Source organism: Oncorhynchus mykiss, chromosome 6 (assembly GCF_057628025.1).
Source record: "Oncorhynchus mykiss isolate SJ-2025 chromosome 6, ASM5762802v1, whole genome shotgun sequence".
Lineage (NCBI taxonomy): Eukaryota > Metazoa > Chordata > Actinopteri > Salmoniformes > Salmonidae > Oncorhynchus > Oncorhynchus mykiss.
Window position 1 is genome coordinate 69,221,094 of NC_143027.1, and position 27,395 is coordinate 69,248,488.

General features: G+C 42.4%; 1 protein-coding gene across 2 annotated transcripts in view; it reads left to right on the forward strand.

The window, feature by feature from the left end:
* The first annotated feature begins 218 nt into the window (after nucleotides 1-218).
* The window catches only part of LOC110526467 (RNA-binding Raly-like protein), a 93,547-nt gene continuing 66,370 nt past the window's right edge, over nucleotides 219-27,395 (forward strand). The window contains exons 1-2 of one of the 2 annotated variants that reach the window (XM_021607458.3): nucleotides 219-519; nucleotides 18,312-18,387. In XM_021607458.3, the coding sequence (XP_021463133.1) occupies nucleotides 480-519; nucleotides 18,312-18,387 (116 nt within the window). In that variant the 5' untranslated portion in view covers nucleotides 219-479. Of the gene's footprint in view, nucleotides 520-872; nucleotides 1,020-18,311; nucleotides 18,388-27,395 lie in introns of those variants that run through there. The other variant, XM_036980855.2, reaches the window with a different exon arrangement.

The window sequence follows — 27,395 nt, forward strand, 5'->3', positions numbered from 1 at the left end:
CACACACACACACACACACACACACACACACACACACACACACACACACACACACACACACACACACACTTCTTGGCAGCTCTCTCTTTGCCTGGGCAGGCTCTATAAACCCTGAGCCCCAGCCAGGCTCCTCTTGCTGTGAAAAATTTTTTTAAACACTCACACTAACCCCCCCTTCCTGCTGGAGCTAATGGGCTAACCCAGTGCTTCCTCTGTCCACCCCCGCTGCAGAGGGACAGATGGTACATACTGTTGGTGCTGCTCTAACTGCTCTGTCATTGATTCAGTAGTAACACAGTCGTCAGTCCACAGCCTGCCTGCCTGCAGAGAGAGAGCCAAAGCAGGAAGAAAGAAAGAGAGGACATAAGGAGAGAGGAAAATAGAGTGATTGTGAGAGAGAGAAGCAGGGAAAGCGTCCAGCCATCTGTCTGTCTCCAGTCTGAAAGCCACAGCCGCCCTCTTTGTTTGGCGTCCCTGATATGACCCTGTTTAAAAGTGAGCACCACCGCAGCCCACGATGTGAGTATGCCAGGCAAAAGATACCACTCTATGTGTCTGTGTCTCTATATTTTAGTGTGTATGTACGCATCTCCTACTCACTCTCTCTCTCTGCTTATACCTCCCTTCTACCTTATACCTCCTTCCCTATTTTTGTCTCTCCCTGTCTATCCCTTTTTTCACCCCCCTTTTTCTACTTTTCACCCCCCTTTCTTTCACATCTCTTTTCTCCTTCCTCCCTACTTTCTCTTGGTTTCTCTCCCACTGCCTCTCTATTCCCTAAATCCCCCTGTCCCTATTTCCCCTCTCCTTACTCTATCCCCCTTTCTCTCTCCCTCTGGTATTTCCTCATGCCGACCCTTACGCCTGGCCAGGGATAACCCTGTCTAATGGAACGAGAGACTGAACGAGAGAAGGAGAGAGAGGAGTGAGTGAGGTAGTGAAAGGATCCCGAGTTGAGGTGACAGGAACTCGACTGTTTACTCTCCGAACACAGCTGTGCTTAACCAAGAACTGGAGAGGTGTGTTTGAGAGGACGTGGGCGTGATGAGAGCATGTTATGTATCTGTCATTCATGTGTGTGTGTGTGTGTGTACGTGGATGCTTGCGAGAGACAGAGATAGCCAGACAGAGACAGCCAGCCAGAGAGGAAGAAAGAGATCACATATGCATGTCTACATACATGCTACAGTATGTGTGAGCATGGGTGCATGAGATTGAGTTACGACATAACTGTAACTGTGATAGTGTGCTGACCAACAGAATGGTGCTGGTTTTGGACTCTCTGAGGCGTCATGCTGTGTGCTTGACAGGCTCTCCTGCACTGCTAGACTGTGTGAATCGATCCTAGACCAAAGCAGCTCAGGAGGAAGAATAAGGGCACAGTGTCAGCTCTCTCTCACTGGAGCAGAGAGGACAGAGAGAGAGTCTTCAGGACCGAGGGCTAGAGCTGAAACTTCTACCCAGCTGAGCCTTCACTGGAGTTGTCAATAACTGTGGAGACTGGGATTACATCGGTTCACATGGAAGATGCTATTTCTATTGCACATCTTAGCCACTGCGTGCGTGTATGTATGTGCATGTGTATGATTCTGGGCCTTGGGGGATGCCACTGTTTTTGGTTAGTGAGCCAACACAGAATGAGGTTCGTTTTCACCTTTGACAGAGTAGTTATTAGATACTGGTATGTCTGTCTGTCTGTATTGCTGTCTTTAACTAGAGTATCGGACTGTCCTGAAAATAACTAGAATATCAGACGGTCCAGAAAAAGAGAGAAAGGGCGAGAAGACATTTATTAAAGGCCCACTGCAGTCAAAAACATGATTTGACTATGTTTGATATATATTACCACACTATGAGGTTGGAACAATACTGTGAAATTATACAAAATTATGATAATGCCCTTTAAAAAAAAAATACTACATGTGATGACAGTCCACATAAAAGCACTTTTGCACTTAAGGCCTAGATTCAATCAGATCAAGCACTAACCTGCGATAGCAGACGACCGTATAGCGATGTTTTGGCGGTGTTGGCTGTCAAATCAGTGAGCAGCTGCTCTTGCGATCATTGTCACGAAGCCACACCCGCCCCACTCGAATAAGAAGTTCAGAACAAGAAAGCGTAGGCTATGTTTTGGTGGGATGGAGTTTTGGCCTTCCATGGTGACATCACGATGTGGTAAATTAGTTAATAGACCAATAAGACAGAGAGTTCCAAACCTCTCTGCCAATTACAGCTAATTGTCCGTTTTTCCTTCCCAACTCAGACCACTCCCAGACAGTTCTAGCAAAATTATTGCTTGAGAAATTGCCCTTTGCTAAGAAGCTATCTTTCTTTTTGACCATTTTATTTGAAAACAATCACAATGACCTGATGCATAAAAAAATCATGACAGGCCTTATGGAAACAGCTCATTTGTCAGTAAAACTTCCCAATGTCGACAAAACGAAATACGCTAGACAACGTGGGATATTTATTTTGTCTGTGAAATAGATTATGAAACAACTGCGGTGGAAAAGCTTTTATGCGCAAATATTGACAGAAAAACCATAATGCCTCAGTAAACTTGGAGTCACGTGATGATGTTGTAGCCTACTACCACCACGACATGGAAAACAATTCAGTTTATAGGCAGATAAAATAAGTTATGATGAACAATTTCCAATAAATATTGAGGGTAGGCTATCATTTAAATGATGCTGATGTCATGATGATAGGTGCTTGGCTGCCAATTCTAAAAATTAAAAAGGATCTTGCTTTTATCCATATCATCTTATTACCTACACTGTCAACTTCATCAGCTAATTTTTGTCTAAAGAGTATGGGCCAAAACCAGACTGGGTTCTTATGCCATTTATCGCAATTTTTTTCGCAGTTTTTGTGACAAAACTATACGTAGTGTTAAAAATGCCATGGAAACCATTTCAACTTTTGTTTTTTATTCAGTACATGAAACTTAAGGCTCGATTCAATCAGATCCACTTTAGCCAACATCCACATAGCAGTTGTTTTGACGATGTCTTAGGTGGAACTGCATTACAGCTGTCAAAAGTTGCTCTCGGCATTATACCTAAAGAGGACATTACCATTGGCGGCACAGAGTAGCATTAACAGAGATACCATGCAGCCTTGTTTACAAGTGGAACACTGGAATGTGAGATGTAATCTACACCTCCATTAGGATGATAGAAATCATTATTATCTAGTTTATCTATCTAATTATTTCTATATAGCCTACGCTTTCTTGTTCTGAACTTCTTATTTGAGTGGGGCGGGTGTGGCTTCGTGACAATGATCGCAAGAGCAGCTGCTCACTGATTTGACAGCCAACACCGCCAAAACATTGCTATACGGTCGGTCGTCTGCTATCGCAGGTTAGTGCTTGATCTGATTGAATCTAGGCCTTAAGTGCAAAAGTGCTTTTTTGTGGACTGTCATCACATGCAGTATTTTATTTGTTAAAAAGTCAGTTTGATTGAAACATCTGGTGGGAAAATGCACATATATTGTTTTAATATCCGCATTCAAATCTGTCGCCAAATGGATGGAAGTTTAGCTAGTAAGATACTTAAATGATACCCAGAAATGATTTGATATTGAGATAATAAAAACAACAGATGCATTGGACCTTTAAGGGTTATAGAGCTTTTAAGGAACAGTGAAAGAATATTATTTACAAAAATAACCAAAAAAGCTAGAGAGACAGAGTGAGAGGATGAGAGAGGGAGGAAGAGTCCTGATAGCAAAAAAAGATAGAGAGTGAGAGGATGAGAGAGGGAGGAATAGTCCTCAGAGAGTGAAAAAGATAGAGAGAGAGTGAGAGTGAGAGAATGAAAGAGGGAGGAATAGTCCTCAGAGAGTGAAAAAGATAGAGATCCGGAACAGAACTAGATCCAAATGTTCTTCTCTCGTGTGTTTAGTAAACTAAGCACATGAACTTAGGACCCACTGGGCACAAACTGGTCAAATCAAAATGGTTTCAATGTAATTTGTCAACATATTTTGACATGGAATCTACGTGGAAAATACATTGGATAAAAAAAAACATCAACATAAACTATTGTTTTGAGGGTGACAATTTGAGGGTGAAATTGCAACCACAGCATTACGCCATAATTGTAACCAATTTTCAACATAGAACATTATACTCCTTGTATAAAATATGTTGAACCTTTGAAACAACATTAGATCTTCAACGTTATAATCACTATCAGAAAAAAAAACTGGGCAGCACCTCCTACTGGAGAGTTAATCTGCAACTATTCATTTGTTCTCCCATTCAGGGTTTAAACTTAACCCATCTTTTATATTTGTCACTGACTACTACTACCAATGCACTATCGTGAAAATGATTATGGAGAGATCTCTTAATAACTATACATTCACTGTGTCTATAAATTAATGATTGATATGTTGGATTCATGTCTCCATTACAACCAAAAATCAAAGTTAAAGAATAGGACTAAATGAAATCAAACTTTATTGAAAGTGCATTTAAAGTTGGATTTGAGGCATTGGACAACCTCCCTGGTCTTCATGGTTGATTCTGTGTTTGAAATGCACTACTCGACTGAGGGACCTTACTGATAATTGTGTATGTGCGGTACAGAGATGCGGTAGTCATTCAAAGATCATGTTAAACACTATTATTGCACAAAGTGAGAGTCCATGCAACTTATTATGTGACTTGTTAAGCACATTTTTACTCCTGAACTTTATTTAGGCTTGCCATAACAAGTGGTATAAAGTACTTAAGTAAAAATACTTTAAAGTACCAATTAAGCAGTTTTTGGGTCGTATCTGTCTTTACTTTACTATTAATATTTTTGACAACTTTTACTGCACCACATTCCTAAATATTTTTTAAAAACTTTTTACTCCATACATTTTCCCTGACACCCAAAAGTACTAGTTACAATTTGAATGCTTAGCAGGACAGGATGGTCCAATTCACACACTTATCAAGATAACATCCCTGGCCATCTCTACTGCCTCTGATCTGACGGACTCACTAAACACAAATCATGTCTGAGTTTTGGAGTATGCCCCTGGCTATCTGTAAATAAAAATTCATAAAAAATAATGTAATCTGTTTTGCTTAATATAAGGAATTTGATACTTAATGATGCTTTAGCAATTACATTTACTATTGATATTTAAGTATATTTAAAACCAAATACTTTTGGACTTTTACTCAAGTAGTATTTTACTGGATGACTTTCACTTTTACTTGATTTCATTTTCAATTAAGGTACGGTATCTTTACTTTACTTATGACAATTGGGTACTTTTTACACAATTGGCTATAACAAAGGGGTGGATTGCTTATTGACACAAGACATTTCAGCTTTTAATTTGTAATGAATTAGTAAGAAAATGTAAAAACATAATTCGACTGACATTATGGGGTATTGTGTGAAGGTCAGTGACAAAAACAAACCTCAATTGAATCCATTTTAAATTCAGGCTGCAACACAACAAGATGTGGAAAAAGTCAAGGAGTGTGAATACTTTCTGAAGGCTCTGTATACTCCTATATTCTTCAAGAATCAATAGGTACATATCATTCATTTATAAGTCCAAAAATGTATGTTGCAACTACGGATTGCCCCTTTAACCGGCAGTGACCTTTCTACAGCAGAACCATGTCGTCCATTTCAATGTGATCCGTTAACCTGTCCCCAGAAATGTTTTCTGTCCACTGTTCCACAAATGTCAAGCAAAATCTTTCCCTTGTCCCGCATTTGGGTTTTTAAGATTGTCACCCTAATTCCAACCGGTGGAAACATTGCTACTGCAAGAATTTAAGTAGAATTTGCAGTTTTATATGTGAAAAACAATCAGGCAGCTTGTATCAGAAACAAAGAGCAGAACCACTGGAGTGGCTGAGTTTCACGTATCTGACTCATGAAAATTTCACACGTGTCCGAAAAAAATGCTTTTTTTTCTCCACATTATTTTTTCCATGTGTTGTTTTGTAAGGGCAATAATGCAACTGTCAGGAATGCTGTGATGTACCTCCTCTACTGTCTTTCTAACCTATTATCTCTCCCTCTATCCCCCTTTCTCTCTCTTTCAACAGTCCCCCCCATCTTTTTCTCCCTCTCACGCCCACTCCCCGTCATGCTGCTTTGTTAGGCCTATTGTTATGACAATGATGTTGGTGGTTGCTCAGCTTGTGATATCGTCAGCAGACTCTGATCTGAGATCAAATGGACCAGGACTGCTGTCAGAGAAAGCAGATGGGAGTGATCCAGGAAGTCAGATCTGAGAACAGCACGATGGTAGAGACTTTGCATTGTGTGTCAGCATGATGTGAACAGGCAGGCAGGCGGGCTGTGCTTTAACAGTCTCGTTTGACTAACTACCCATTCTGCCACTGCAGAATGCCAGCCTCGTATATGTGTGATAGGCGATGCCACTTGCCAAAAACACACAGGGCTCCACGCTGTGCAGGATCCCCCACAATTCATCTGTTCCTGGAGCGCACAAAACTGCCAAAATGTCACTCCACTCTCTACACAGTTCAGGGCTCTCATTACATCATCTTTTCCACACCGGGGGCTTGACTCCCAGTTTAAGAGGTCACAGCATTTGCCTGAGTAAAAAACGAATAAAAAACAAATACTAATTCCAAGTAGGATGTTTTTGCTTATGCATAGCCTCCTCTCTTCCAGGTAATGTGATTAAGCTGGCTTTAGATATGAGCATTTACCATAGCTGGTGGTGAGGCAGAGTAGAGGTCAGTGGGAGAGGCAGGAGCCAACAGTCAGTCAGAACACGGCAGTAGGGATTATGGATTTATAATCCTGTGGTTATGATTACAACTCATTTCATGTGACCTTGGTTTTGGTCACACTGACAGACAGTCACTGGCTGCAGCCACTTGTTTGATGACGCATCTGTTTCAGTTTACTGGTTTCGTGGTTGATGAGATTCTATACCGAGTCCTCCACCCTTTCTGGCCTCTGTCATCATGTTCACAGACTTCAACACAGAGATTGTGGAGATAAAATCATGAACAAGGGATAATCAGAATCAAGGTCAATGCATTGTTCATTTTGTCAGATTAGGAACTGAATTGGAATTTGTGTGATTTCCATGTTACATCAATAGTGGGGTTGAAAAAGTGGAGTTCGTGTTTCTTACAATAGTTAATTCCTAACCCTGCTGTTGTACTGTGATCAGAAATTCCATAAGGAATTAAATAGAAAAATATGCATAGAACATATTGTCGATGACTGTTTGTTTTTTACTGTAGACCCGTGTTCATGTTATAAAGTACAATCTGTGTAGGCTTGAAAAATCCCAGGAACTTTCCCCAAATTCCCAGGTTTTTTAGAAATCCTGGTTGGAGGTTTCTGAAATTTCTGCTCATTCTCTCCTGATTTCAGAAATCTTTCAAACGGAATTTCTGAAAAACCCTGGAATTTTGGGAAAGTTAGCGTAATTTTGCATACCCTACACGTGTTTGTGTGTCCATCCCACATCCTGACTCTGGGTTGACTAATCTGCTCAGGGTGCCTGGCCAACTAATGTGTGCACTGGCTGCACTGTGGTGACGGTCCTATAGCCTCATCCATGTACTGTATGTGTATGTGACCACTTTGAGTCTGTTAGCATCCTCCCTGGTTTTTCCTTAATAGACTCTCAATCTGTGTCCACTGTGCAGGTGGGTCCTCTGTTAACAAACCCCTCAACACAAAATGCTCTTCCACCCCCATAGTGCTAATGCCACCTCTGGAAGCCTGCCATTTAGACAACAACAACAGAACACGTGCCAAAAATGGTCACTCTTGTCACTCTAGTCCTGTTCTATCCCCAGCAGACAATAAAAGCTTTGTGGTAGTGTTTTTAGATGTTTTTAGTGTTGAGAGGCATCCTGGAATGTGTTTGGATTGAGATCACAGTGGGAAAGCTAATTGCATTGTGTTGCTTTTGTTTCCTTTCATCTCTCCCTGTCATTATTGTTGTTCCTTGAAACCAATTGAGTTTTATTGTCACATTGCATTTGACTCTGTTACAGGCCATTTGTATATAGTACATGTTCTCATCGTAGCATTGGTTATGGAAGGCAAAATTACTCACATCATGTTTGACAAGCACACTTTGCATAACACCATCGTAGGTTGCCATCAGCTGAAAACATTGCAATGTCCGTTCTTACAAAATCAATAAAGATACAAAATATCTGAATAGCTAAATGCAGAGCAGGAAGTGAGAAGGCGGTCAGGTGCAACTTTTACCTTCAATAGGAAAAGTAAAAAAATTATTGTAGAATGTATTTTAAGAGCTCTGTTTTTTCTACAGTGAAAATATTACAACAGCCACAAGGCTATTGAGAACCAAAGCAGCCATGACCGCAGTTGTTTAACATAGCAGTCAATCTATTTCCTGTAGTCTCAAAATTATTAAACATTTTGTTTTATGTAAAAAATTATTTCTACTTCAAATGGAGCACACTTTGTTAAACTGCAGTGGGTAGTCTTAAACAAATCTACTTTGAAACAAAAGTATACACCTCACACAGATGGTAACACACCTGTACCATGTCAGATAAAAAGTTTAAATGAACTACATTTTGAGTTTGCAACCCAATATTAGACTTTATATGCATCACAGAAACCTTTTTGATATAGAAACACAGGATTTTTGGTGTTCTTTTTTATCATGTTTATTAATTATGGATTTATGAAAAATATGAATAATATACCACCCATGAAGCCGCTAGAGGGCCATTTGGTCATTTGACTGCAGGAAAGGGAAATAATGTCATTCAAATAAGTTGACTCACCCACATAAGTACACCTGGACACACATACATTTTAAAGACATCTTCCAGAAATGTAGGAATGTTTACTGTTGAAAAGTGATATCCCTAGTATAAAAATAAAGTAAAGTGCAGACACAAAAGGGTAACACATTATGTTTTGAGTAAAATTGTGTTTTTTTTTTAGACACAACTGTAAACTTTAGGAGTAGAACATTCAATGAGTTGGTCTGATGGGAACCTGTGATGTCATTGGCCTCCCCCTTGCTTGAGCATCTCCAATCCAAAGTTAAATCTAGAATTTACTTCCTATTTCGCAACAAAGCCTCCTTCACTCAGGCTGCCAATCATACCCTCGTAAAACTTACTATCCTACCAATCCTTGACTTCGGCGATGTCACTTACAAAATAGCCTCCAACACTCTACTCAGCAAATTGGATGCAGTCTGTCACAGTGCCATCCGTTTTGTCACCAAAGCCCCATATACTACCCGCCACTGCGACCTGTATGCTCTCGTTGACTGGTCCTCGCTACATATTCGTCACCAAACCCACTGGCTCCAGGTCATCTATAAGTCTTTGCAAGGTAAAGCTCCGCCTTATCTCAGCTCACTGGTCACCATAGCAACACCCACCCATAGCATGCGCTCCAGTAGGTATATTTCACTGATCATTCCCAAAGCCATCACCTCCTTTGGCTGCCTTTCCTTCCAGTTCTCTGCTGCCTGGTAACACACCTGTACCATTCCTGGAACGAATGACTGGAACAAATTGCAAAAATCACTGAAGTTGGAGACATATCTCCTTCACTAACTTTAAGCGTCAGCTGTCAGAGCAGCTTACCGATCGCTGTAGCTGTACACAGCCCATCTGTAATTAGCCCATCCAACCAACTACCTACCTCATCCTCATATTTTTTTGTTGTTTTTCTGCTCTTTTGCACACCAGTATTTCTACTAGCACATCCTCCTCTGCACATACAGTGGGGAGAACAAGTATTTGAAACACTTCCAATTTTGCAGGTTTTCCTACTTACAAAGCATGGAGAGGTCTATAATTTTTATCATAGGTACACCAACTGTGAGAGACGGAATCCAGAAAATCACATTGTATGATTTTTAACCTGTCTACGATATTGGTTCCCAATTGGGAATCAACCCTCCCACGTTCAGCTGAAACGGTGGCGCATGGAACGCAAAAATATTCTTAAAAATATTTAACCTCCACACATTAACAAGTCCAATAGCTCAAATGAAAGATAAACACCTTGTTCATCTAGCCAGCAAGTCAGATTTCTAAAATGTTTTACGGCGAAAACATAGCACATATATATGTAAAACCACCACCAGACACAGCTCATTTGAATAGCCAAAACATGCAATCAACAAACGCAGGATTAAAAAATAAATCGCTCACTAACCTTTTGAAAATCTTCATCAGATGACAGTAATATGACATGTTACACAGTACATATTTTTTTTTTCAATAATATGTTCACGTTCAGAAATTACTCAAAAATGCCCGCAGGAAATCTATGTAGCGCGGCAAGATAACGTAAATAGACATCATAAACTTTGACTAAATATACATGTTCTACATATAGTTAGAAAGATACACTGCTTCTTTATGCAACCGCTTTGTTAGATTTATTTTTAACGTTACAGAAATCGCACACTATTCAATATGCTGAGACAGCGCTCAGTTCCAAGCTACATTTCTACGTAATGTTGGAGTCAACAGAAACACAGATTTAAGCATAAATATTCCCTTACCTTCGATGGTCTTCGTTCAGAATGTTCTGGAAGGCTTCATACTTACCCAATACATCGTTTGGTTTCAAGTCTTGCGTCTTTGTATTAGCTACTGCTAATAACATCAGCTGAAATGCACCCAAAATGTCCTCTGGTCCGGAAAAGTTGCGCATCAAAACTTCAAAATTACATATTATATGTCGACTAAACAGGTCAAACTAAGTGCAGAAGCAAGCTTTATGATGTTTTAGACACGCAAAACAAACTTCAATTCAATCGGCCATCGTCTGCCCTTCTCTTGAGTGCTGGAACAAAGGAATGGCTGGGACCAATTCGCGCCCCTACGCACAGCCTATTCTCTCGTGGCACGCACTAATTTCACTCCCATAGGGTCAATTCTCGCGGGATTTGAACGATTCAAAGCTCTACTGAAAGAGGACATCTAGCGGAAGAGATAGAAAGTGTCCCCAGAATCATAACTGGTTGGGAAGGGTGGGGGCCATGACGTCAAAGTTGCTCCAACTTTCATGGCCTCAAAAACTAGTTTGGAAGAATGTGAGTTCTGTGAACCCTGTGAGTTCTGCTATACTTACAGACATAATTCCAACGGTTTTAGAATCTTTAGAGTGTTTTCTATCCAATAATAATTTTTATTTGCATATATTAGCAATTTTTGACAGATTCTTTTTTCAGTTTACTAGGGGTACCCAATCTCTCCAAAGGGGGCATATGTCTGCCATATCCTTAACAGGTTTTAAGTAATTCATTTGCATTTTATTGCATGACATAAGTATTTGATACATCAGAAAAGCAGAACTTAATATTTGGTACAGAAACCTTTGTTTGCAATTACAGAAATCATACGTTTCCTGAACAGGTTTGCACACACTGCAGCAGGGATTTTGGCCCATTCCTCCATACAGACCTTCTCCAGATCCTTCAGGTTTCGGGGCTGTTGCTGGGCAATACGGACTTTCAGCTCCCTCCAAAGATTTTCTATTGGGTTCAGGTCTGGAGACTGGCTAGGCCACTCCAGGACCTTGAGATGCTTCTTACGGAGCCACTCCTTAGTTGCCCTGGCTGTGTGTCGTCGGGTCGTTGTCATGCTGGAAGACCCAGCCACGACCCATTTTCAATGCTATTACTGAGGGAAGGAGGTTGTTGGCCAAGATCTCGCGATACATGGCCCCATCCATCCTCCCCTCAATACGGTGCAGCCGTCCTGTCCCATTTGCAGAAAAGCATCCCCAAAGAATGATGTTTCCACCTCCATGCTTCACGGTTGGGATGGTGTTCTTGGGGTTGTACTCATCCTTCTTCTTCCTCCAAACACGGCGAGTGGAGTTTAGACCAAAAAAGCTCTATTTTTGTCTCATCAGACCACATTACCTTCTCCCATTCCTCCTCTGGATCACTCAGATGGTCATTGGCAAACTTCAGACGGGCCTGGACATGCGCTGGTTTGAGCAGGGGGTCCTTGCGTGCGCTGCAGGATTTTAATCAATGACGGCGTAGTGTGTTACTAATGATTTTCTTTGAGACTGTGGTCCCAGCTCTCTTCGGGTCATTGACCAGGTCCTGCCATGTAGTTCTGGGCTGATCCCTCACCTTCCTCATGATCATTGATGCCCCACGAGGTGAGATCTTGCATGGAGCCCCAGACCGAGGGTGATTGACCGTCATCTTGAACTTCTTCCATTTTCTAATAATTGCAACAGTTGTTGCCTTCTCATCAAGCTGCTTGCCTATTGTCCTGTAGCCCATCCCAGCCTTGTGTAGGTCTATAATTTTAGCCCGGATGTCCTTACACAGCTCTCTGGTCTTGGCCATTGTGGAGAGGTTGGAGTCTGTTTGATTGAGTGTGTGGACAGGTGTCTTTTATACAGGTAACGAGTGCAAACAGGTGCAGTTAATACAGGTAATGAGTGGAGAACAGGAGGGCTTCTTAAAGAAAAACTAGCAGGTCTGAGAGAACCGGAATTCTAACTGGTTGGTAGGTGATCAAATACTTATGTCATGCAATAAATTGCAAATTAATTAATTTTGTTTTAGATTCTGTCTCTCACAGTTGAAGTGCACCTATGATAAAAATTACAGACCTCTACATGCTTTGTAAGTAGGAAAACCTGCAAAATCGGCAGTGTATCAAATACTTGTTCTCCCCACTGTATAACACCCCAGTGTAAATTGCTAAATTGTAATTACTTCTCCATTATTGGCCTATTTACACATTTATCCCATGTACAGAAATCAGAACCATGGACAGCCACATCATATTTAGCTTATGTTGATTGGACATAATTATTTTTGGTATCTTTTTGTTGTCACTGTATTAGACTAAGCAGAGGTGATTTGATGATGTTGAAATGTTGAAGTTGAAATGGTGCTGGAATAGTGGAGGCAGTTCCTGTTTTTCTTGCGACCTACGATAGCTCTCGATGGTTCTAAATCAGTAGTTGTTTAGTGGTCCGAAAATGTCAGAAACCTTAACTTGCTTGACCATGCTGTAGCTCTGTTACTGTACATGCAATATGCTTTGTGGACTTCACTGGACAGAGGTTGCTATCCGGTTTTGTGAAAAAAGAAAGATGTGGTTGAATTTATTCTGCCACTGTGTCTTCTTATTGTCTCGGCCTTTAGGCCTATATATCACAGTCGCAAGGCATATTAATTAACAGGTTATGGGGGTAGGGAGGGGCTTGGCTTCCCTAGTTATTTTTCTCAGGCACCGCTACGGGTTGTAATCAGGTGATAAATGAGGTGAAAAGCTGACTGGAGTGCCACTTTAAAACATGGTTTTCCTTGTTTAGGCTAATAGCTATGGCTTCTATCTGAGCACATGGCATGTGGTAATTGTCTGTAATTCACACCTCCCGTGTCGATGGCGATTATTAGCACAACACTCCCCCAAACATCCCTTTGTTCAATGAGCAATTTGAAGCCTTTTGCACTTAAGTCGGCAATGTCATTTTTGGTGGACAACTGTAACACTTTTTTAACCCAGCGTGAACTGGCAGGAATTCACCATTTGTTGATGCAATTTTCCGACTTGGCAGCGGAACGCACCCAGATAGTGCTCCCACTGATTAGCAGCTCTTGATGAGTGACAGTTGGTCTCGCTTGGACGGGGGCGCATGCAGTGTGGTCTGCTGTAGATGGGTCAGGAGTGGGGAAGACTTTTGCTGCATTTACACAGGTAGCCCAATTCTGATCCCCCCCCCCCCCCCTAATTGCTCTCTGGACAAATCAGATCAGCTCTGAAAAAGATCTGATTTGAGAATATCTGATGTGATTGGTCAAAAGACCAATTAGCAGAAAAAAATATCAGAACTGCCTGTGTAAGCACAGCCTTTTTGGTATTTTTGAGATGGCTGAGGAGTGGGTAAGATGGTTTTGTTGTCTGTAGATTGCTCAGGGCTGGGGAATATGGTTTGGTAATCTGTTAATGGTTCAGGAGCTGGGAATATAATAATATATGCCATTTTAACATACACTTTTTTTCAAAGCAACTTACACTTACAGTAAGTCTAGTTATGCGTGCATTCACCCAGCTCAGTCTGTCTCATTACCCTAGCTCAGAGCCTCTCATTTACCCATCTCAGAGCCTGTCTCATTCCCCAAGCTCAGAGCCTGTCTAATTACCCCAGCTCAGATCCTGTTTCATTCACTCATCTCAGATCCTGTTTCATTCACTCATCTCAGAGCCGGTCTCATTCCCTTAGCTCATAGCCTGTTTCATTCACCCATCTCAGAGCCTGTCTCATTCCCCCAGCTCAGAGCCTGTCTCATTCCCCCAGCTCAGAGCCTGTCTCATTCCCCAAGCTCAGAGCCTGTCTCATTCCCCAAGCTCAGAGCCTGTCTAATTACCCCAGCTCAGATCCTGTTTCATTCACTCATCTCAGATCCTGTTTCATTCACTCATCTCAGAGCCGGTCTCATTCCCTTAGCTCATAGCCTGTTTCATTCACCCATCTCAGAGCCTGTCTCATTCCCCCAGCTCAGAGCCTGTCTCATTCCCCCAGCTCAGAGCCTGTCTCATTCCCCCAGCTCAGAGCCTGTCTCATTCCCCAAGCTCAGAGCCTGTCTCATTCCCCAAGCTCAGAGCCTGTCTCATTCCCTAAGCTCAGAACCTGTCTCATTCCCTAAACTCAGAACCTGTCTCATTCCCTAAACTCAGAACCTGTCTCATTCCCCAAGCTCAGAACCGGTCTCATTCCCCCAGCTCAGAACCGGTCTCATTCCCCCAGCTCAGAACCTGTCTCATTCCCCCAGCTCATAGCCTGTCTCATTCCCCCAGCTCATAGCCTGTCTCATTCCCCCAGCTCATAGCCTGTCTCATTCCCCAAGCTCATAGCCTGTCTCATTCCCCAAGCTCAGAACCTGTCTCATTCCCCAAGTTCAGAACCTGTCTCATTCCCCAAGTTCAGAACCTGTCTCATTCCCCAAGTTCAGAACATGTCTCATTCCCCAAGTTCAGAACATGTCTCATTCCCCAAGTTCAGAACATGTCTCATTCCCCAAGTTCAGAACATGTCTCATTCCCCAAGTTCAGAACCTGTCTCATTCCCCAAGTTCAGAACCTGTCTCCTTCCCCCAGCTCATAGCCTGTCTCATTACCCCAGCTCATAGCCTGTTTCATTCATCCATCTCATAGCCTGTCTTATTCCCCCAGCTCAGAGTCTGCCTCGTTCACCCATCTTCCCCATTTCGACTACTCTAGGTTTAACTATATGGAACCATGTGGCTTGGGAGCAGTCTCGCCCACTCAAAATGAGAACTTTGAAATGATCAAAAACTATACAGGAGTTTTCTGTAGTGCAGAGTTATGGCGAGATGAGACATTGAGAGTTGCAACATGTGAAATTGAATGAAAATGTAGCAACATACTGGTGGCTATTTGAACTTATACAACCAGGTTCATGAGGGTGATGGGTTTCCTCTAGTCTCCATGTTGGTCTACTGTACTTCAAACCATCTAATCAACAATGGTCAGGTTGCTAACGAGTCGAAAAGTCTCTCAAACAGCCAAACAAAACACATCAACAAAAAAGTCAAAATTATTGGCACACTAATCATATTCTGTCCCCTGCAGACATTGAAAGCTTTGTAGTTATGTTTTTTTAGCATTGAGGCATCCTGCTTTGTGTTGAAATGGAGAAGGCAGTAGGGAAATGTAATTGCCTTGAGTTGTGTTTACCAAACAGCACATCCCCCCCCCTCCTGAGGCTGGTCCCCTGTAGAGCAGGATGCATGGGGGGGGGGGGGGGGGGGTCTCTCTCTCTCTCAGCTCAGCTCAGCTCAGTAAACATAAGAGGGACAGTATTCCCCCAACCGTGTTGTAGTCACTACTGAAGCCTGTAGGTTTAACGTTATAGTGATGCAGCTAACCTGTGATATCATCTCAATGCTACTAATGGCTTATTCTAAATTTGTTTTGATAGGGTATACAGTGCCTTGCAAAAGTATTCATCCCCCTTGGCATTTTTCCTATTTTGTTGTATTACAACCTGTAATTTAAATGGATTTTTATTTGGATTTCATGTAATGGACATACACAAAATAGTCTAAATTGGTTAAGTGAAATTAATATTTTTTTTCAAACAATATATATATATATTTTTTTAATTACAAAAAGTGGTGTGTGCATATGTATTCACCCCCTTTGCTATGAAGCCCCTAAATAAGATCTGGTGCAAAGCTCCACAGCGGAAATTGGAATGTCTGTCCACGGGACCACTTTAAGCTGTACATTCCACAGAGCTGGGCTTTACGGAAGAGCGGCCAGAAAAAAAGCCATTGCTTAAAGAAAAAAATAAGCAAACACGTTTGGTGTTCGCCAAAAGGCATGTGGGAGACCCCCCAAACATATGGAAGAAGGTACTGTGGTCAGATGAGACTACAATTTAGCTTTTCGGCCATCAAGGAAAACACTATGTCTGGCGCAAACCCAACAATTCTCATCACCCCCAGAACACCATCTCCACAGTGAAGCATGGTGGTGGCAGCATCCTGCTGTGGGGAACCCATCCAACTTGAAGGAGCTGGCTAGATGTGGCTAGATGTGCTGGCTAGATGTGGCTAGATGTCCCAATGGCTAGATGTGCCAAGCTTATAGAGACATACCCCAAGAGACTTGCAGCTGTAATTTCTGAAAAATGTGGCTCTACAATGTATTGGCTTTGGGGGGGTGAATAGTTATGCATGCTCAAGTTTTCATTTTTTTGTCTTATTTCCTGGTTGTTTCACAATAAAAAACACTGAGCAGCTTCTAAGTGGTAGGCATGTTGTGTAAATCAATTGATACAACCCCCCCCCCCCCCCCAATCCATTTTAATTCCAGATTGAAAGGAAATAAAATATGAAAAATGAAAAGGGGGTGAATACTTTCGCAAGCCACTGTAGCTGTGGGCTTGGGGGGTGGTTTCAAATGCTCTTCTAAATGTCTCTTCAGAAGACATGAAATTGTTAGAAATTACATTCACCAAGGCATATTCCTACCAGCAGTGTGTATACTTTGCTTGTTTGTGCATACTGTATCTGTCTGTAGGTGGTTGTTGACCCATGTGTGCCACTGGATGTGGACAGGAGGCAGCGGACGGCGGGGTGCGTTGTCAAAATTCTGCAGACTGAGAGCCCATACATTTCCCTGTGACAGACGGAGGGCAATTAGGCAGCACAGCTCCGCTTATCAGGCATGCTGTCACTGTGGGAGGCTAGGCTGGCCATGGGCCTGAGCTCCAGAGTACTGCCACTCTGCCAGCCTGACCCACCCTGCCAAACCCCAGCAGGGAGAGCCCGAGCCGGGCCATGCAGTGGAGGAGACCTAGGTCACACCCAGGCCCTGGAGGACAGGCAAATTAGCTTGGTCAGGATATAAAAAGGGGAGGGCAAACCTACACAAAGGCACACACATACAGCATATGTTTTACTATCCTTGTGGGGACCTAAAATGTACTTTCATTTAAAATCCTTACCCCAAACCTAACCCTAACTCCTAACCCTAAACCTAACCCCTAACTGTAATTCTAACCCTAATTGTAATCCTAACCCTAAATCTAAAATAGTCTGTGTCCTCATGGGGACCTGAGAATTTTCCTTGTTTTGCTATCCTTGTGGGGATTTTGGGGATTTTACAGCACCCACAAGGATAATAATACATGCCCACCACACACACAAAGATGCACACTCCCCCATTACATCTCTCTCTCTGCAGCCGGCTCAGTCACGCTCTAGTCCCCTCTCCCATCTGTCCATGTTAGAATGGCCTCTCTTCTCTGAACCACCATCCCCTCTCACACGCCATGAAGGGAGAGGTGCTCTGGCATGTGCAATAATCAAGATGGCTCCGGTATAATTGAGCCGTGGGGATGGTGTGTGAATGTTGTGTGTGTGTGTGTGTGTGTGTGTGTGTGTGTGTGTGAATGTATGCGCAAATATGTGTGCAAGTCGGAATGACCAATGCCATGTGTCTCAACGCCAGTGAGCTAATGTGCTGTGACAAGAGTCTCTTGATGTACAGAGATGTGTGTTTCTGATGCTGGTTGGCGCCAACAGAGACACAGTTAGTGTTAGTGTGTAGCTAAACAGCCTGGATGACAGTCTGTTTCTGCCAACCACTGCCGTTTTCATGCCACATGACTACAACAACAAAAGTCAATTGCTAGAGTAAAAACAGAAAATATATGGTTGGTTAAAGCAGAAACAGCCTGGTATTCGTAGTGCTGGAGCGAGTTATGCCATACTGTGCCATGCCTTTTCACACCTGACTATGGTTGTGTTGTTCTTTACAGACATTAGCATGAGTGGAGAGCTGAAGTCCAGCCGTTCCAGGACCAGCAGCAAGAGACCCAGCAGCAATCCATACGGGTGAGTCTCATATCAGTTTATACACTTTCACATCACTTTAAACTGCTAACCTGCATGTCACACACACACTCTTCTCTCTGTTATGTGTGCCCTACAGCAGCACCCCTGTTGCCGTGGCAAATATCCCACCTCGTGATGGGTTGTGGGTAATGAAATAAGGTTGTTGCTGGGTGTGTTTGCCCCTGCTGAGAAATGGGGATAAACCAGAGAAACACATGCACAAACACACACACACGCACGCACACACACTATATATATATTTTATACTATATAATCATTTATACCATGGCATTGTTGAATACTCGTTTCTGATTGGCTTGAAGGACATTCTAGAGCGTGCATTATTTCCATATAAAGCACAGTGTATTTGCACGGTAGAATTCAATGGCTTTAGTTCAATCTTATATGTTCTATGTTTGAGTTGCATTTGAAAGCAAAAGTCGCATTGAAAACATTATTGGCATTGTTAATTTTGATTTTCCTAATAGCAAGCTAGAACTGATGGTTTTGTTGTAGCAGAATTTGGGGTAAGCTGTTGTAACTTCTCAATGAACTTTTCTGTTTTGAACTGTGATGTTATGCCTTGCATAGACTCCTGTTATGTCAACACCCTAACACAAGGCCATTGTGTTCTGGAACTGTTGCTCTTAGAAAAGATCTGTTGCGTAAAACAGTATGATTGTATTATGACCTCTCACTATATAAGGGGCATGAAAACATTTATTCTTTGAGTTGTTCCCTGTGGAATCAGAGATAGATCTCCCATGCAGCTACTTGTTTGAATATATTTCTGTTATACAATTAAATGGTCTCTGCCTTAATCTTTGGATCAAATTTTCCACAACAGTTTAGTTAGCTAAACTAGCAAGTCTGTTTGGTTGGTTACCAAGGCAACTACTGTAGCTATCTAGTAAACTTGCTACCTACTGCAGTGGAGGTTGAACACATTTCTACCTGCAAGTTACACATCTTTAGCAGCAAATGAGTTAAACTATAGTCATGGTATAAAAGGGATCATCAATGTGGGGCTCTATGCTAAAGTGACCAGATTTCTGAAATGAAAACCGGGGACATTTCCAGTTCGGTGGTCAATATATCATTAAAATATCCAATGTTATTATCTATGACAGAAAAAAGGGGGACAATTCCGGTTTCATGTATTTAGTCTAACAGGCACACTGTGATAGAGAAAACAACTGTTACAGAAACACTACAGACAAGACAGAACTGTCCGATCTGAACAGCCATTCAGTGGTCCTGTAGTCTGGGTAGAATAAGAGCAGAAGAGAACATGAGCAAAATTGAAGAAAAAAAACAGACAATAGAATATGTGAAATATGTAACAACTTAATAAAGAAATAAGATGATGATGAGATTGGTAACTACATAATATACTTATTCCAACCTAATCTGTATATTTCTCAGAAGAATGTATCTTCTTCAGGATTGCTCTGTCATTGGCCAGCTTCTCCATGAACTCCTGGCAGGGGAGGTTGAAGTTTGTCTTCACAATAAGCATGGCCTTGATGGTAGGAACAGTGAACCTATTTCTTGCTGCTGTCCATAGGTCATTAATTTGGGAGAACACTCTCTTGACTGGTGCATTACTTCCAGGTAAGCACATGACAACAGACGCTAATCTAGCCAGGTTAGTGTGGGATGTCGTTCTCTTTGAAGTGGGTAACCACCGTGCTCCATCTCTGACTAAGCGGTGTCTCAGATGTTTTCCATTCTTCAAGCGATCCCCCCTTTAGGAACTCTTGCAGGCCAGTAACCTCGTCAAACAATGCATCCTCATTGATTGTCACATTGGGGCATTTTTCCTGCAGTGTGCCTGCTGCCTTCTGGATCTCTTCACGCTGAGGTTGCCTTTTTAAAAGGACACCATGTAAATATTTTAGATTATCTGTGTGCTTTCCCCATGCTTGCAAGTAGTTCACAGCCGTAGTGAAGAATGATTGAGATGTTTTGAGAAAGCTCTCTTTAGACATGGCTCCATTTCCCTCTAGCTCTCTCAGAAGTCCTCTGACTAAAACTGGAATGAAGTTGTCATCACGTCTTGCAGTCAATTTTGCCTCAATATTTCTCAGAATTGCAGCTGACTCCACAGCACAGTGGTCCTGGCATTCAAGCATCTTGATTGTGTCACTGAATACAGTCAAGTTTCCATGGACAAAGGCCAGCCAAAGTTCAGTCAGTGGGATCTTCGAACATTGTTCGCAGGACAACAGGGCATTTGTCTTCAGAAATAAAAAAGGATTTCAATGGCACATACATTTTCAGCACTCTTTCTAGAGCAGGGAGCATGGACAGCCAGCGAACATACATTGCCTTGTATTCGGCCCCCTTGAACTTTGCGACCTTTTGCCACATTTCAGGCTTCAAACATAAAGATATAAAACTGTATTTTTTTGTGAAGAATCAACAACAAGTGGGACACAATCATGAAGTGGAACGACATTTATTGGATATTTCAAACTTTTTTAACAAATCAAAAACTGAAAAATTGGGCGTGCAAAATTATTCAGCCCCTTTACTTTCAGTGCAGCAAACTCTCTCCAGAAGTTCAGTGAGGATCTCTGAATGATCCAATGTTGACCTAAATGACTAATGATGATAAATACAATCCACCTGTGTGTAATCAAGTCTCCGTATAAATGCACCTGCACTGTGATAGTCTCAGAGGTCCGTTAAAAGCGCAGAGAGCATCATGAAGAACAAGGAACACACCAGGCAGGTCCGAGATACTGTTGTGAAGAAGTTTAAAGCCGGATTTGGATACAAAAAGATTTCCCAAGCTTTAAACATGCCGAGGAGCACTGTGCAAGCGATAATATTGAAATGGAAGGAGTATCAGACCACTGCAAATCTACCAAGACCTGGCCGTCCCTCTAAACTTTCAGCTCATACAAGGAGAAGACTGATCAGAGATGCAGCCAAGAGGCCCATGATCACTCTGGATGAACTGCAGAGATCTACAGTTGAGGTGGGAGACTCTGTCCATAGGACAACAATCAGTCGTATATTGCACAAATCTGGCCTTTATGGAAGAGTGGCAAGAAGAAAGCCATTTCTTAAAGATATCCATAAAAAGTGTTGTTTAAAGTTTGCCACAAGCCACCTGGGAGACACACCAAACATGTGGAAGAAGGTGCTCTGGTCAGATGAAACCAAAATTGAACTTTCTGGCAACAATGCAAAACGTTATGTTTGGCGTAAAAGCAACACAGCTCATCACCTTGAACACATCATCCCCACTGTCAAACATGGTGGTGGCAGCATCATGGTTTGGGCCTGCTTTTCTTCAGCATGGACAGGGAAGATAGTTAAAATTGATGGGAAGATGGATGGAGCCAAATACAGGACCATTCTGGAAGAAAACCTGATGGAGTCTGCAAAAGACCTGAGACTGGGACGGAGATTTGTCTTCCAACAAGACAATGATCCAAAACATAAAGCAAAATCTACAATGGAATGGTTCAAAAATAAACATATCCAGGTGTTAGAATGGCCAAGTCAAAGTCCAGACCTGAATCCAATCGAGAATCTGTGGAAAGAACTGAAAACTGCTGTTCACAAATGCTCTCCATCCAACCTCACTGAGCTCGAGCTGTTTTGCAAGGAGGAATGGGAAAAAAATTCAGTCTCTCGATGTGCAAAACTGATAGAGACATACCCCAAGCGACTTACAGCTGTAATCACAGCAAAAGTATTAACAAATACTACAAAGTATTAACTTAAGGGGGCTGAATAATTTTGCACGCCCAATTCTTCAGTTTTTGATTTGTTAAAAAAGTTTGAAATATCCATTAAATGTCGTTCCACTTCATGATTGTGTCCCACTTGTTGTTGATTCTTCACAAAAAAATACAGTTTTATATCTTTATGTTTGAAGCCTGAAATGTGGCAAAAGGTCGCAAAGTTTAAGGGGGCCGAATACTTTCGCAAGGCACTGTAGTTGTGTCCTAAAATGTTATGGTACTCCTGGCCAACAAACTCACAAAAGCTCTTCAGTCTTTCTACTCTGACGTTGAAATTATGAAATATCCAAATATCTTTGTGAGCAGGTACTCAACATCAAGGGGAATCATATCCAAAGCTGTTCTGGCCGTGTTATGAATGATGTGGGCAGGACAACCTAAGCCAATCACCTCCCGCTGCAGAGTATTTTTAACTTTGGTATGGACATTGACCCTCCCCAGCCTATTCAGTCCTCCAAAGTTGGTATTTGTGTTGTCGGCAGAGGATGCCACGACTTTGTTTTCCAGGTTACATTTTTGGATGACCACCAGGACCTCAGCTGCAATTTCCTCCTTTCAATTCAACAAAATCAAGCAGTTTTGTTTCCACAGATGTGTTGCCACCATATATCTTACAATATCTGACTACTACTGGCAGCAGCTTTACATGTCCATGATTGGACGCATCAATGGACAGGGACACACATTCAACCTGGTCTAGGTCCTGTTTTACCAAAGTAGTTGCCCATGGTGGTAACACGTTACTCACTGTGGCTTCACATTTTGTCCTAGCACATGGTGCTAACACGTTACTCACTATGGCTTCACATTTTGTCCTAGCACATGGTGTTAACACGTTACTCACTATGGCTTCAAATTTTGTCCTAACACATGTAAACTTTGGCTCATAAAGCTTCCGTGTGAGTTGTGCTGTGCAGTCCATAGATCTGTAACTATGATTGTGTCGCATAGTGTGGTATGCAAAGACACCCTCCTGCACACCCAAATCATATTCTTCTTGGGAAGGCTCTACCTTCTTGAAGAATGTGGTGACAGAGGGCATACCAACACGGGCAATCAGAGAGGCTTTATGCTTTTTGGTCTGTTGATGTTCTACCACTGCCGTTCTTCTCCGGCTGCCAATTGAAAAATAGGAATTATAAAGGGTGCAGTTAACCAATCTATCGTCTTGACCTGAGTGTATAAATGGAAATTCTCTCATCATGTTGTCATTAAAATGGCACTTCCGTTTCTTGGAAAGAGCCATTGTACCTCCTCTGTCTGCTCTTCTTCACTCTCCTTGTGTCACTCTTCTTACTCTCTTTTTCTTCTCCTCTTTTCTCCACTCATCTTCCTGCTCTTTCTTCCTTTCCTTCTCTTTACCTTTCCACCTCACTCTTCTACAGTCTCCTCGCTTCGCTCTTTTTACTCCCTTCATTTTTCCTTCTCCTTCCTCTCCAAGCTTTAATAATAAATAGTACACTATTAGATAAAATACTTTGCATTCCCATTGCTTGTCTCATTTTTGTATTTTATCTCAAAAACATTGTTTGGAATAATAAATTGGCAGGCTCTGTAATCATATCTTTACCTTTCCTCCTCTATCTCTTTCACTCTTCTTCCTATCCAGTCTTCCTCCTCTCCACTCTCTAACAGAAAACATTATGCTAATGTTACCCAAATTTGTACATATATTTTCACACTACTTATAATGCCAAACCATTAAAATTGTAATCTACAAATAAATATTCTCAGAATTATGCATTCATTTAATATAATCACATTTTCAAAATAGCCCGTCCACTGCATGTTTACATGTGAACGTTTTTTAACCTAGCTACCATGACAGTAGCTGGCTAACCTAGCTAGATAACGTTAACTTAGTCGACATAGCTAATTTTAGCTAGCATAACCTATGCCTTATAAAGCAGATAATCTATCTATATAATAAATTGTGACATTATAACTAGTATTAGCTAGTATCTCAAACAATTGTAACTTACCTGGCTTGAAAAGAGGTTTGTGGTGATGTTATAGATTCACTTGACACTTGCTAGCTTCTGGCAAAGTTTTCCACAGCAGTTTTCTCTAAAACTAGCGCGAGCAAGTAGTTAGTAGAAGAAGAGTGAATGAAGCTGCTATAGGGAGCAGCCCCCTCTGCTGGACAAAACAAGCACAACGCGATTGAGATGTCAACCGGTAGGCTCTGCTGCCCGGTCTTTCTTGCCATGTAAAATATTATTTCACTTTACAGTCTGTTTTTAACGCACAGTTAAAAACGGGGACATTTCCGGGGACAGCTCCAGCCGGGGACAGGCCACCAATAATGGGGACTCTCCCCGGAAAACGGGGACGTCTGGTCATCCTACTCTATGTGTTCTCTGGAAAATAATGCAACTCTGTGGAAGGTCAGTTCCACTCCGCTAACACATTGTGGAGCACACCTTCCACGTCATTCATTATTTTCCATAGAACGCATAGCCCCTCATTGATTATCCCTTACATACTGTATGTTCTATCTGGGCTGTCTTAGTCAATGTTTTAATCAATCTTTTGATAAAGTGCATGCATGTGATTGGATCTGATTATTGTTAACTGTTAGCCATTGGATAGGCAGCCCTGCAGCTACACCAGAGTTATGGTAACTGTGCTGAGATAGCTGGAGGAATATATGTCATATCAGGACAGCAACACTATACATTCATGGTCAAATATATTTCCACACTTTACAATGGAGTGAAATGGAGCAGAATGTTCTGTTTTCTCTTTTTAAAACTGTGTGGTATGTGATTCTAGAGGTTACTATGGTGATGCCAGTATTCCCTGTCCATCCCGGGGAGCTCCAGGGATCACCCCAAGGACGGGAATCACCCTGGTGTATCGTATGTGGTTATAGCAGGAATGTTCCGCCCACACCCTGCCCTTCAGGTGCATTTAATCTGCATCACACCTCCCTCTTTCTGCTCTCTACCACACCCTCTCTGTCTGACCAGATTCAAGTCCATATCTCAGGTCAACCCTAGCCTCAACCACCACTCTAAACATAACCCTAGCTCCATGTCCACATCCTGGTACAACCCTAACCCTCAACCCGCTGTTCCCTCATACCAATGGAACCCCTTTTCTTTCCACGCCCACCCCCTCCCACACTACCCCAGTCCCCTCCCCCTGCACCTGTCACCCTCACCTCTCTCCAACAGAGTGGTCTCCACTGATGTAGGACATGTAACACACACCTGAGATAACAGACATAGACATGGCTTTGAACACAGCAAAGGCACACTTCAGTGATGGAATGTAGAAGAGAGTAAGATAACAGAGAGACACCTGACATTCAAGCAGGCGGCATTCCCACCATGACACAGCTCATACATGTAGTCCAGTGTGACACTTCAAATAGACATCAAACACCTAGCAGAAATAGACACACCTGGCAGTTCAGATAAGTAGCAATGGACTTCAAACACCTAGCAACACACCTGACCACACACATCACGTCATATTATAGCTTCTCTCTTCTCTCTCTGTCTCTCTCTCTCTCTCTCTCTTTCTTCTCTCTCCGGCTCTCTCTGGCTCTCTCTCTCCTCTCTCTGGCTCTCGCTGTCGTCTCTCTCTTCTCTCTCTGGCGCGCTCTCTCTCTCTCTCTTTCTCTTCTCTCTCTGTCTTCTCTCTCTGGCTCTCTCTGGCTCTCTCTCACTGAAGATGGTGCTCTTGGATGACCCTGACAGTGGATGGGTTTTGTCATCATTTGTTTCCTCCAGGGCTGCAGGCGGTGACAGGGGCTGTGTGGCTCTGCGTGGCCCAGCTGTGGGATGAGGAATGGGGGCACAGTTTCACACTGTTTGGGGCAGAGATACAGCTGCCATTGCACGTTCGCTCCAGTGCACCGCTACAAAAGCTCACGTTACTGTTTGTCCTGTACACAGAGACTCAGGTGCTATGAAAAGCCAACCGTCTCTCTCACGCTCTACACACATACGCTTGTACACACACACACACACACACACACACACACACACACACACACACACACACACGTCACACATGCACACACATTCCCATGGCACACAAAGCTGGAAGTTTGAGGCAGCACAGGGAGCATGTAAGCAGTAAATGATTGTATGAGCAAACAGCTCTTCTCTCTAATTGTGCTTTTATGGAACAGCAGATGATTTAGTTAGTGAGTTTATAAAGGCTGAGGAATGTGGGGAGTATAATAAGACATCTCTGTAGTTCAGAGCCCTGAATCACTAGGATGAAACAACTGCCCAGGGGAGTGAAGACTAACTACACTCCTTCCGTTTTGCATAAAGCCACAAATGTTGCTTATTACCTCTCTCTACTGGAAATTCACAAAATGAGCACATTGCATTTGCCATTCTAACATGTTCCATGGCATGTAAAATTACTAATTTGTTTCCAATACATTTGTAACATATTTAGGAAACAAAAATGATCCAAACTATAGCTTTTCATGTGTTTGGGAAAGCAAAGAAGAGTGGAATCAGTTTGTATTACAATCACATTTGTTATTGTGTAATTATTGTATATGCTATACGTTTTAACATGGACATTTACAGTAATAATTCCCTGCCTTTTCATCTGAGGGAGTCACTGCAACTCTAAACCCTCAGCACTCATCAGCACTGTTCTGTGGCCATGTAAACATTCACTTGTAAATATGAAGGTCCAGCTTGGACCCTGGAATTACACCGGCCATTACTGTCTGCTCCATTTTCCCTCAGTGGTGAGAATGAGATGAGGCATGAGAGGAGGGTCTGACTGAACACAGGGCAGTGTGTGCTAGGCATCTGGTCTTGTGTATTTTCACTCTGCTCTCCCTCCATGCACTCCATTCCTCTAATGTGGCATCATCTGTTTTCATTACTGGGGGGGGCTGGCGATTGGATGGGGAGTAATAATAGATCAGATCCATCTGTCACAGGATCAGAAATGGAAAGGGGGTCAGGGGGGTGGGCGCAAGGGTGGATTAGGGGCATGAACTATCTGCAGCTGCTGGGGCCGATGGCACGCACCACACTTCACTTCCCTATTAGACTGGCTGGTTAGGGCCAGAGCCAGAGCCCTAACCAGCCACCGGGGCACGGGGTTGGAGGATACCATGGACGATTAGCGAGTATGTTATTTGGGGATGAGGGTGGTCACTCTTGGCAAAAAAAAGTGCTGTAGAGGAGGCAGAGGAGGGTAGGGGTGTGGTGGGTATAATATAATATCTAGTGTGGTATTTGGGAGGTGAGGGTGGTCACT